The 12,500-nt window shown below is 42.0% G+C and overlaps 1 protein-coding gene across 2 annotated transcripts in view; it reads right to left on the bottom strand.

Moving 5' to 3' along the window:
- cdc42se1 (CDC42 small effector 1) overlaps positions 1 to 12,500 on the bottom strand; it is a 21,819-nt gene that overhangs the window by 8,162 nt on the left and 1,157 nt on the right. For both annotated transcript variants that reach the window (XM_071500210.1, XM_071500209.1), the window contains exon 2: positions 3,778 to 4,213. In XM_071500210.1, coding sequence (XP_071356311.1) covers positions 3,778 to 3,927 — 150 coding nt within the window. In that variant the 5' untranslated portion in view covers positions 3,928 to 4,213. The remainder of the gene's footprint in view (positions 1 to 3,777; positions 4,214 to 12,500) is intronic.

The following is a 12,500-nucleotide window of genomic DNA, read 5'->3' on the forward strand; positions in this document are numbered from 1 at the left end:
AGCGTGGGAGACGTCTTCAGGAGCCACAGAGACGCTAATGTCACAAACACAATTACATCAAATACAGTCAGAAGTCCCTCCTCTGGTGGTATCCCTCCACCAACCAGGTGAGCTGCAGGTAAAATAGTCCCTGAGTTACAGTAATGTAGTATATGCTGAATAATGGCAGAACTTAATGATGTCAGAGTGAAGTTGACCTTTGACCCTTTGGATATAAAATATCATCACTGCAGATGCCATGTGTGATGAAATTCCCTCCAGATGTTACTGAGATGTTTTGTTCATGAGAACGAGATGACCTGAGAACATCAAGCTGAATGATTTATTGATCACTGATTAATCATCTCATCATTGATAATTAATAAAATACATTCATAATTATCAAATACATCACTAAACACAAGTCTGGACGAATATGGATGTGAACTAGAGCGCGACTCCTCCACCTGGACACCAGGTGTTCCTGTTCTGGAGTGGAGCCTCATCAGCTGTATGATCTGCACCTGGGCCAGGTGTGCTTGGCTCTACACAGTCTCTCTGTGGGGGAGGACCTGACTTACCTGACCTCACCTGACCTGACCTGATGAAGGCAGCAGTGGCATCTCACACGATATTTTCTTTGTGTGAATAAATGTCTTTTCTTTGTCACTGTCGCTTTCTGATCCGGTCTCAGTGTCAGAGCGTCCGTCCTGGTCCAGTCCTGTCCCTCCCTCTCTCTGTATGAAAACTCCCTGATATTCCAGGATTTCCAGGACTGAAGAGGACGTTTGTCTGTGGCTCATGATGTAACACGACTCAAACTGATCTGAGAGCAGTTTCATGATGTAACAGTCAGTCTGCTGCTCGTTCACTGAGCAAACATGAGGGAATGAACTCGCTCCTGGCAACGACTGTGTTGAGCTGATAAACATCATCATCATCATCATCATCATCATGTAATCAGTGAGTCACCAGCATTAAAGCAGAGGAACAGACTGGGATTTCAAAATAAGAGAAGCTGTGTAATGAAGTGTGTAGAGCAGCAGTTGGAGTTGGTTTGATGAGCTGAAATTTCATCTGCAGATAAAACTGTTCAAAGACCTTTAACTGGAATTTTCAGCTTTGATTAAAAAGCTCTGTCACTCTTTAGTCCACCAAACGTCTCTGTTTATTTAAATAAAAGTGGACAGTCAGGCGTCTGTCTTCAGAGCTGAAGACAAGGCGCATACACTTTTATGTATGGAAAGTCTTTTTTATTATTTTCCTCTGTCTCAACCTGCTGAGCTTCACAGTCGAGCTTCACAAAGGAAGCTCAGTTTAACTTCCCTGAGCGTGAAGTCACTGCTGGCATCAGTGTGTGTCTGTGTGTGTGTGTCTGTGTGTGTGTGTGTTAATTAAAAGTGTATTGTTGCAGCGCCACAATAGAACAAACAGAAAACTCTAAAAATACAGACGGAGGAAGGAGGGAGGGAGTCTGTGGGGAGAACCACAACAGCAGAGCTTCCCCTCATCAGTCTGAACACTCACCATGTCAACACACAGAGAAACCACAACATTTCAGACAGCTGTGCTTTTAGAATAATTGAAACAACTGATCAACTCTCAAAATAGTGGTTAATTATTTTTATGTTTCATGACAAATCAAATAGGCTAAAGGAGCTATAAGTAAATGTTGCTATACATAGCCAACATCAAGATGGGCTGAGCTAGCTGTTAGCATGCTAACTTCAGGAGAAGAAAAGACGTGATGGAGACAGAGTTAACACTGGTGTTTGTCTCCACCTCTGGAGACAGATGTTGGTGAGTAAAGAATAAAGTTTTCATGCTGAATCACAACGTTTCTTCTGGACTGGTGAGTAAACAGCTGCTAATGCTAACATTGGCTATGCAGCAATAGCTAAACCTACAAATAGCTGCTTCAATCAACTTATTGTTGCAGTACTAGTTAAGTTATTGGTATTTAAAGTGATCTCTGCCCACTGCTTCTGTTCGACATTAAAAGTAAAAGACATGGAGGCTTTTATTATGAAACAACTACAGGAAGTGCATTGTATTTTTCAGCACAGTGAGAACCGACTGCTATTGTTAGTAACACTCATTTATCCTGTATAATCAGTGTACTTTTAATAACTGGTTTCTAACAGACTATGACAGGGACTATAACAGGTCACTTTAAATACCAATAACTTAACTAGTACTGCAACAATAAGTTGATTGAAGCAGCTATTTGTAGGTTTAGCTATTGCTACATAGCTAATGTTAGCATTAGCAGCTGTTTACTCACCAGTCCAGAAGAAACGTTGTGATTCAGCATCAAACTTTATTCTTTACTCACCAACATCTGTCTCCAGAGGTGGAGACAAACACCAGTGTTAACTCTGTCTCCATGTGTTAACTCTGTCTGCCATGGATAAACCCAGGAAAAGAAAAGTTTTTGAAGAAAACAGAACATTTAATGCTACGTGGGCAGATTCATTTGCTTTCACTGCTGATGAGGAAAACTCAAAGAGACACTGAATATTTTATTTGAAAGTAACCTTCAACCAAGCTTCTTTTTTTTTTTTTCGGAGTTCAAAATGTTTTTGTTGCGAGCAGAAATAAAATTTAGTTTTCTCTGCAGCAGGTCATTGATTTCATAAATGCAACACACTATAGTTTTTTATACATAGCATAAAGGTAAAAAAAACAATATATGCAGTGTTATCTTCATTTTAGATGTCAAAAGGGTTTTGTGGCTCCCGGTGTTTTCTTTTCTGTGGGAAACGGGTCCAAATGGCTCTTTGAGTGTTTAAGGTTGCCGACCCCTGGACTATAATGTCAGGTAAGGACAAGTCTAAGTGTTTCTTAATTTTATTATTATTTTTATGATTGATTATTCTGAAGATCATGTCATTGATTAATCCTTTAGTATGTAAAAGAAAGTCTGATAAATTATTAAAAACCTAAATATAATCTGTTCACTATCACACGTGCCAAAGAAAAGCAGCACCGTGTTTCAGTCATTCTCATGTCAATCTACATGTTGTGGATTTGTTTTAAGAGTTTTTTTACTGAATAAACTGTTTTTGTGTGTTGGTGTCTGAAATCCTGCTTGTCTCAAACTGCTCTTTCAGAGGAACAACTAAAGCATTTTGAACTGAACTGATTTATTATATCTGCTGAGTGGAGCATCATCAACAAACTACATATTTTAATGTGAAGGACTTCTTTGCGAAATGAAGTGTAAAAAAGGGAACAGACTCTGATGCCAGAAAAGGAAGAGGGTGTCATGCTGCAGGAGGTCATAGTTCACAGAGAAACAGGAAGTTCTGCCACCTGTTTACTCTTGAGTAAAGTTAAAATGTGTGTGCATGTATTTGTTTTACTCATGTTACGGGGGCATAAATCTGTATACAGCCATCTTGTGGGGACTTACTTTGGGGGAAAAAAGCAAGTATCCATAACATAAATCATTATATGTTAGAGTGAAGACAGGGCTTAGGTTATGGTTAGGGTGAAGGTGAGTCTTCAGGGATATAATGTCCTCTGAAGTGACAGAAACATGACTGTATGTGTGATAACTGAACATGAAGGGTTCTCTCAAGTCTGCTAAAGTAGGTTTCTTATGACCCCAGTAGTTGGTTAAATTATATTAGTCCCATTATGTGCTTGTTATTCATAATCTGTTGATGGTGGTATCTTCCTTCTAAACAACTCTGAAAGTGGTGTCCCCATAGGAGAGTGATTTATAATACGTCCCCAAGGTATGCCTAATCGAGTTTGTGTGTGTGTGTGTGTGTGTGTGTGTGTGTGTCTCACCGGCGGTGGTTTAGCCACCACGCAACAGCCCATCTTGTGCCAGAAGTCACTCATGCCGACACTTCGCCTGTCCAGCTGCCAGCCGCTGTTCTCTGCTGCTGCCCTGCAGGCCGGGTGAGGAACTGCAGCCTGAGGGTAATCCTGGGGCATTCAGACAAAAAACTGCACCGACACTGCCAGAGGACCAAAACCCTGAAATTACCCCACCTCAGACTGAATACTGGACTCCAAGAGAGCTCAGACAAAAGAAAAATATTCTTAAAGATCTGTATATCCAGAAGTTCTGACACGAAAGGATCAAAAATTTAATTTACTGAATCTTCGGAAATACAAAAATAAAAATAAAAATTCAACGAAGTCCACTGATGGTTTTTCTGCAGCCAGATGAAAAACAACAAATCCTGTTTTAATATCCAAAATGAGCTTCAGGTTTGATCTGTTGAGACAGAGAAGCAACAGATTACACATTTTTATATTTTTCTACCAAATCTTTACATGTTATTTCAGTTTTATATTTTTTCATTTTTAATTTGTAGTCTTTTCTGTCTTTTCTTTAAGTTTGCACTGATGCCCACATTTATCAATAATTGTGAATAATAATAAACAATAATTGAACTGTTTTAATCACAGAGAGAGAATCAGATCGCTTCATCACTGTCTGCAGTTTGTTTCTCAGGATTAAGGAAGTGATTTATCGTCTTTAGAAACCTACTCCTGGTTGTGTAAATTCATCTTTTGCAATTATACTGGTATTATGAATGAAGTTTTTCTCACAAATGAAAATTTTAATCTGTCAAAGACCACGACAGAAACTTACAACAACTATCTTCACTGAAAATAACATCAACAATTTAGAAAACAAAACAACAGCAGAACATCAGCTGTGATTTATTGATGACTGATGTGAATTTATGAAGAGAACATGTCTAACACTTTAATTAATCCTGTTATTCCTTACTTTCTTAGAAAGTTTCCAGGAGAAAATGAACTATTAACTGTCAGGGAAATTGAGAAAACCCTAACCCTAACCCAAAGTACAAACTGTTTTGATGAATAAAACATAGTCACAGTGGTGGAATTCATGAGCAGAAGCTGACTTCCTGAATTCCTGAAATCTTAATGACTACTTCAAATTCTACCCCATAAAACCAGATCTGACCCCTCAAACGGTCTTTTGAAGATGTGTGGTCCAGACAAAATCAGTTTTTAAAAAAAAGACCTTTCTTTAAAAAACATTTTCACTTTCCAAAGTGTCCCGACTTCCTAAATTTAACTGTGTTCACTTTCTAAACTTTTGCTGAACTGTTTGTGTCCTCACTCATTAAAACATCCTCACTTTCCAGAAAAACTCCAGTTTTAAAACATCCTGACTTTCTAAAAATGTGCAGACTTTCCATGAATGGCTCATGTCCTCATTTACCAAACGTGTCCTCACATTTACAAAATCTGCTCACTTTTAAAAAGTGTCTCCAGCTTCTGAAAGGTTCTAAAAACTGAAGTCACTTTGTAAACATTATCAAATATTTCCTCACTTACTAAAACATCCTCACGTCTAAAAAAAGTCTGACACGTTCTCAGGATGTAAAAAGTTCAACTTAAACTCAGCCTTGGTCCTCACAAAGACAGAAGAACAGGAACACCTTCACTCTCTGAGCAGCATGGGAACCAAAGCTCCGAGACGTCAACACAGTGAACACATTAAGTATGACTAAACACTGGGTGTGGTCCAAACACAGCACAGGAAGCGCCACACACACACTCTCTCTCTCTCTCTTTCTCTCTCTCTCTCTCAGGCTTGTAAAGCTGAATTAAAGAGTGTTTCTGGATGTTTTGTTCTCGTTGTTTCCAGATGAAACAAATGGACTTCAACTCCTCCTGAGGCGTCAGACTGAACAACAACTGTTGGTTCAAGGTGTAAATGTTTAGACTGAAAAACACACAACATGTTCAGCAGTGAACAACACGCAAACACACACACAGCCGACCTTTGACCTCTCAGGTGAGACGCTTACAGAGGGAAAGACAAACAGACTAATAACTGATGCAGTAATAAACAGATTGATTATAAACATCTCAGTTTCCTCCTCAGCGTGATTTCCTGTGTAGAGCTCAGCTGGTCACAGCTGCTCCTGCTTCTTCTTCTGTTACTGTTTAAAGTTTATTAGTGACTTATTAAAGCTCCGCCCCCTCTCTACTTAGTGTATATCATCAGACAGGTATCAGCCCCAGTGAGGGACCAGAGGGCTTTGTGAGTGTGTTACAGGAAGTTACTCTGGACCCATCACTACCATCAACGGCTTTCTGCTCCTGTTGCCTAGCAACAAGCATTTAAATCTCTGTCTTTTTAAACTCTGAGTGATGTTAGAAACATTAGACTTAAATACGTCATCACCACTCCTCACATTTCTGTTGTCAGAGCAGGTTTGAACGTCTGTCCTGTGGCTGAGGTGGAGCCTGAGGATCCTTCAGGTACAGAACTGAAGCATCACAGCTCCTCAGATGTGTGTTAACTTGTTGCTTTCAAGAACATGTTGGATTTATGTTTTCTGCACTCCAGACTGATCAGAGCCACATTTAGTGAGCTGTGATTGTTTCTGTCTCAAACCTCTGCAGCAGAGTCCAGGCTCCACTGCCCACACTGTTTCACATGAAGGGTTAAACTCTGCCTGTGTTTCTATTCTCAGCGTGTTGTGGTCGTGCAGGAGAAAACCTCTGGAGTCCATCCAACACATTTCAGCAGATGATAAAGAAAGAATGTGAGAGGCCAGAGTCACAGAGACGTGTAGCTTCATGCTTTACATCCAACACTTATCAGCACACAGGAATTCAGCTCTGCAGCCCGAGGCCCTCATATCTCAGCTGAGCGAGGACGCATCTACACTTCCTGTTTGATCTGGACTGTCTGTTAGAGCCTCTGTGGTCTGAACTGAAGTGGTTTGTTTAATCTGCAGGTTTGATCCTGAACGAGTCGCAGAGGAAACATTCACTTCTGCTCTAAAACATCATGAGCACAGCTCCTGTTCCTGTTCCTGTCAGGTCCACATGGCTGAGCTGATCCGGTTCCAGATATGGTTCTTGTCTTTTGTTTACATGGACACTGAGACCACTGGAAGACTCAGGATCAGGGTCCAGAAAAACCAGATAACAAAATCAACAAAACTGAAAGGACAGATATTGTTGATGAAACAGCCTTTAAAGCTTTAACCTTCCTGAGTGAGCTCTGGCTGATGAACTTTAATATTATTGGCTAAAATATCTGTCAGTCATCCAGCCACAGACTGTGATTGGTCAGTTTTAATGAAGCGAATATGAGAGGAGGACACAAAACCTGTGAAACTAAGAAGAGATCACTGATGGACATGTTGGTCCAGGTGTCTGTTGGTCCATATATAACAGTAATCTACCTGCACCATCCAGCGCCTGATCTGTTATTATAATAATAACAATTATTATAATTATTATTATTCAGCTACATAAAGAACTATAGCACTGAACAAGTTCCTGTCTCTGACTCTTCAGACTGGGTTCATGTCCCTGTATGTCCACTCTCTCAGGCACATGCGGGTTTGACCTGAATCTGGGGCCCTCGGGGGTCCAGGACCTCAGCCATACCTGTAGGTGGCACTGTCATGATATTAGACTCTTGTTTAATCTGTTTCCTGCCTTTATTTAAACCTCATGACTGTGTGTTTGTGTGTGTGTGTGTGTGTGTAGCAGAATATTTGTCCCATGATGTCAGTGTGAGGAGGACGAACAGTGAACCACACATGTTGGTCTTTCTATAGCTGTGAGGACACGCACTGACATAATACATTCCCCAACCCCTGAACCTGAACCTGAACCTGAACCTGAACCGGAACCTGAACCTGAACCTGAACCTGAACCGGAACCTGAACCTGAACCGGAACCGGAACCTGAACCTGAACCTGAACCTGAACCAGAACCTGAACCTGAACCTGAACCTGAACCTGAACCGGAACCGGAACCGGAACCGGAACCTGAACCTGAACCTGAACCTGAACCAGAACCTGAACCTGAACCTGAACCGGAATTGGAACCTGAACCCTAAAACCAGGTCTTAACACTCAAACAGCTGTTAGAAGTTGTGAGGACCAGACTACATGTTCTGAACTCAAACTGCACGCAGATGGTACGGTCCAGTACCACTGGTCAGTTTGAGTTCAGGCACTGAAACTGGAGTCGGTCTGTTGATCAGAGGAAAAATAAAGTTTGAGGAAGTTCAGCAGTGAAAGAGTTCATCACAGTGTGAGGAAGGAAAAACAGAAACAACTGAGGGGGGGGCAAACTGAGAGTCCTAACACCTGGACATCATCACTTCCTGTCCCTGGTCCTGAGTCTCTGGGTGTTTGAATGTGTTTCTGCTTGATGACTGAAGTCAGGTCTGTGTTTAACAGCAGCTCAGACATGTTCAGGTTTGATTCTCTGACATCAGATCCGTCAGTAAATCCCTCAGTCCTGATTCTTGAAGCTTCTCTTGCTAACAAGAGTGTAAATGAGACGACAGAGGTCGTCGGGGACGTTAGACGTCATCAGTCCAACATGAAACCGACCTCCTCACCAGTCCACCTTTACAGCCTCGCTGTGTTTCCACAGACTGTCACTAACTCTGTCAGAGGAAAGGCTTCTGTAGAAGAGCTCAGAGCTGAATCAGACCACAGGCTGAAGGTTAGTGGTGGTGACGGTGAAGTCATGTGACCGTGGTGTCGTTGGTTTAGAGCCTAACATGAGCTTTTTACTGCTGCTGGTTGTGTTTAGGCTTCAAACATCAGAAAGTGGAGTCATTAGTGAAGATGATCCTGCTGAACCAAACCTGTCAGGGTCAGAAACTGCTGCTGATTTTCTCTAATCATCCAAAACACAACAGAGAAATCCTATTGGCTGTTAGTGGAGGGAACCAGGTGGTGATGACGTCAGGGTTGGACTACAGAAATACTTCATCTGTGCAGGACTCTATGACCAACTCACAGTCACCATGTAGAGGCTGGTCTACATGGTGACTGTGAGGTGTGTTGAGGGACAGTTTGACAGAATCATCTTAACACAGTTCACATTTCCTGCTTTCATACAGGTCATTGAACTCAGCTCAGGGACCATCAGGTTTGATTGTAAACATCATGTCAGCAGCTGCAGACACATAGAACGTAGAACGTAGAACAGAGAGAACGTGTTGAGTGTGATGATCATCGTCCTCCTGATCTCTGATCAGCTGAGACTTCATCAGACCTGCAAACAACAACACCACTGTTTCTGTCAGACAGTGAACGCAGCACTCAGACAGACGCACGGACGGTGGCCCGGAGGTCTCAGACAGAGAGTCACATGATGACAGATTAATCAGCTGAGAGAGGATGAAGAGAAACCTTTATTTAAACACATGTGCTGAACAAACTGACCTCTGTACAGCTGTTCAGATAAGACCCAGACTCAGACCTAGAGTCTCAGTCTCAGTCCTGTCCTCCCACAAACCAATCAGCTGTAACCATGAGGTCACATGACTGACAGGTAACTCAGTGGTTTAATATCCACATGAACTTCTCTGAATAGAAGAGCGTAGAAGGAAAAGTAACTGGTCCTTTAACACGAGGCTCTGAGATCAGTTGATGTATGATGATGATGATGAAATTCCTTCATCTCTGTCAGACTTTAAACCTGTGGCAGGTGAAGCTGGACCCAGCTCTATCGTCCTCTCTCACTTTAACGGGAACAAACTGACAACACACAGGAAGCAGCTCATTGTCTCTGGTTTTAGGTGGTCCAGCAGAGTCTGATCAGGTCTCTGAGGTCCCTGGTAGAGAAGTAGAACAGATTGAAGTGTGCTGGTTTAGATTTTCCATGTGAGCAGAGATGTGAAGGTCTTGGTTGTGTCGGAGGAGGAGAGACCGTTATGTCGACCGTTAACCAGACGGAAAGTTTTTCCTTTAAAAGTCTGAATGAAAAGAGCTCATTGTGAAGCTGCTCTCTCTCTCTCTGCTGACCTGCTGTAGCCGATAGTCTCTCTATCACTCTGACCTACTCTCTTACTTTCTCCCCACAGTCATGAAGCAGCAGAAAAAATTGAAATCAGCCAGAATCAGTCACGTACAGACCTACAGGGTGAGGTCTGGTGTATTTGGTGTGACAGCTGTCAATCAAATCTAGTTTGAGGAACATGTGAAACCATGGCAACAGAAAGTCAGAGAAATAAAATCTGTTTAAATGAGGTTTTTATTCAGCTCCTCATTAAGAAGTGAGTCACTGTTCCCTCTGTGAGCTCCTGAATGTTTCTGTACAAATAAACTTCATTATTCTTATTGGAGAAGTTCTGTGCCAGAACTATTTCTTCAGTGTATCCATCCACCCAGCACCTGTGTGCAGTGCTATAACACAGGCTGCCGGACTCAGTGGGGGAGCTCAGGTTCTGGTTTTGGTCTGGATCCAGGTCTGATAGTTAACTCAGATTAGTGTTTAAGCTTCGTTTACTGAGTGACTCCATGTCACCGACAGGAACGTGGATTAAACAGTTTAATAATGTCACAGTTTTATTGTGTATTAAAAGTTTGTGTGTGTAAGTGTTGGCAGCTGATAATGTTTCCTCAGTGTTCACAGAGGCTGAAGGTTAAATCCACACTAACAAACACTGAGGTCAGAGTCCAGCCTCCACACGGTGCCACGAACGAGACGCCGCTCTGAATCACTTCCTCTTCCTCTGAACGTCTGCAGGAAAAACCACGACTTCAAAATCTGGAAAAATCTGTTCAGCAGCTGAAATACTGAAGAGGTTCACGATCAAAGTTCGACAGGTTCATATCACCGAGACAACAGGACGGTCCACAGAGTTCAGACCCACAGAGCTCTGCAGAGACAGGACAGGGTCTGCTGCTGGACCCGAAGCCTCTGCTCTCAGAACCAAACCCAGTCCATCAGTGTGTTTACATGACACACACACACACACACACACACACACACACTGTGGTTGAAGCAGCAGCTGTAAACAGCAGTAAGTGGTTTATCTGTGAGGTCAAAGTCACAACTGGGTCATTCACCAGTCTGAGAGTCTCTGGTTTCTTTTCACATGAAACATCTTCTGAACAACGTCTTTATTCCTGTTCACATACTTAAACTCACATTAACAAACCAAAACAAGGAGCTAAAAGAGGCTGAAGACGCTGCTGCTGAGACGTATCTGTGGTTCAGAGCTGTTAGAGACACTTTATCAGCACAGAGTCAATACAGTGCTGGTATAATATTGACTGCAGTCGCTTTATAGGATCCAGTGATGTTTGATGTGTCGTTTTGTCGATAGAGTCACTGTTTCATTTTGTTCATTCTGTTCATTTTTCAAGCAAAAACTCCAAATATTTCCTGGTTCCAGCTTCTCAGATGAGAAGACCTGGTTCTGTTCTTTGTATCTGACAGTAAACCGAATGTTTCTGGTCCAATAAAAAATAATCTGAACACATCAAATACATAACCAGCGGACGGAGCAGCAGAGAAGAGCTGGGTGCAGCTCTGATCCTCACGCTGTGACTTCCCCTCAGCATGTGAACGCCGTGTAACGGTCAAATAAATCCCCTGAAAACACAGAGAACAGAGCTCTGCAGTGTTTCCTCCCCTCACCACAGTCAGCAGCTCCCTCTTCCAAACTGACTCCAGACCTGAGACTTGGCTCCAGATCTGGATCTTCACACTGAAAACCCAGAAACCAAACTGACTACGTCACAGACGCCGTGAACACCAGGCAGCGGGGGAGGGGAGGGGGGACCACAGGATATTTCTGGCTCAGAGTTTCCTGAAAAATTTCTCAGCTCCTGAAGAACCTGTGAGCCCTGTGACCTCTGACCTTTCACCTGCACACAACAGGTCAGCTGTGATAGACACTTCACAGTATTAGAAAGTGAAACGTGACTGACCGGCCGACAGACTGACAGAGTCACGTCGTGAATTATTTACTATTTTCTTCAGACAGAGGAAAGAAAGAATTTTTCAGCTACTTGTTACCAGGCAAGCTAATGTGTTTGCTAGCTAATGTTAGCTCTTTAGCAATGAAAAATAGTTAATTAGCATCCAAAGTCCCTGATATATGGAGTATAAGTCAATAATTTATTAGTTTTGAACAGGTGTTAAATATTTTGTACTTGATAAATGAAAATTCACATTTGCGTGTTAGCTAGTGTAATTAACCTTTGTTGCTGATAATAGCTATCATGGTTTTCACAAATTGTCCCGGTGTGACTCTTTTGTGGCTGTTAGCTACCAGGCTAACATGCCAGCTAGATAATGTTGGTTTGTTAGCAAAGAAATCTTGAGTTAGTTTAGCTCATTAGCAAACAAAGTCTGTAACTTCATGAAAACTTATATAGTTTCAACAACCAGAATAATTTCATATCCAAAGGACAGGCCGAAATTCATATTAGCTTTCTAGCCACTGTTAGCATAACTTGCTTGGCAGCTCAGTCAGCCCCAGAAAGTAATTTGTGATTATTCGTGACTGAAAATAACATTTACAGCAGATTTTCACACTGCTGTTTTTTGATAGAGCTGTGCTAACCCTGCTTTTAGCCTTTGTGCTAAGCTAAGCTAAGCACATCCTGCACCTTTGCCTGGACAGAGATAAAACTGATGTCCATCTGAGACATTGGACTGATAAAAGTAAACTGACTAAAAAGACGATTCACTAATAATGTTGGACTGTTCCTGTCACATTGTCCTGGGTTGGTTGTTAG

The sequence above is a fragment of the Trachinotus anak genome, unplaced genomic scaffold, assembly GCF_046630095.1.
Source record: "Trachinotus anak isolate AG129_WGS33_773 ecotype Australia unplaced genomic scaffold, CSIRO_AGI_Tana_v1 ptg000016l, whole genome shotgun sequence".
Classification (NCBI taxonomy): Eukaryota; Metazoa; Chordata; class Actinopteri; order Carangiformes; family Carangidae; genus Trachinotus; species Trachinotus anak.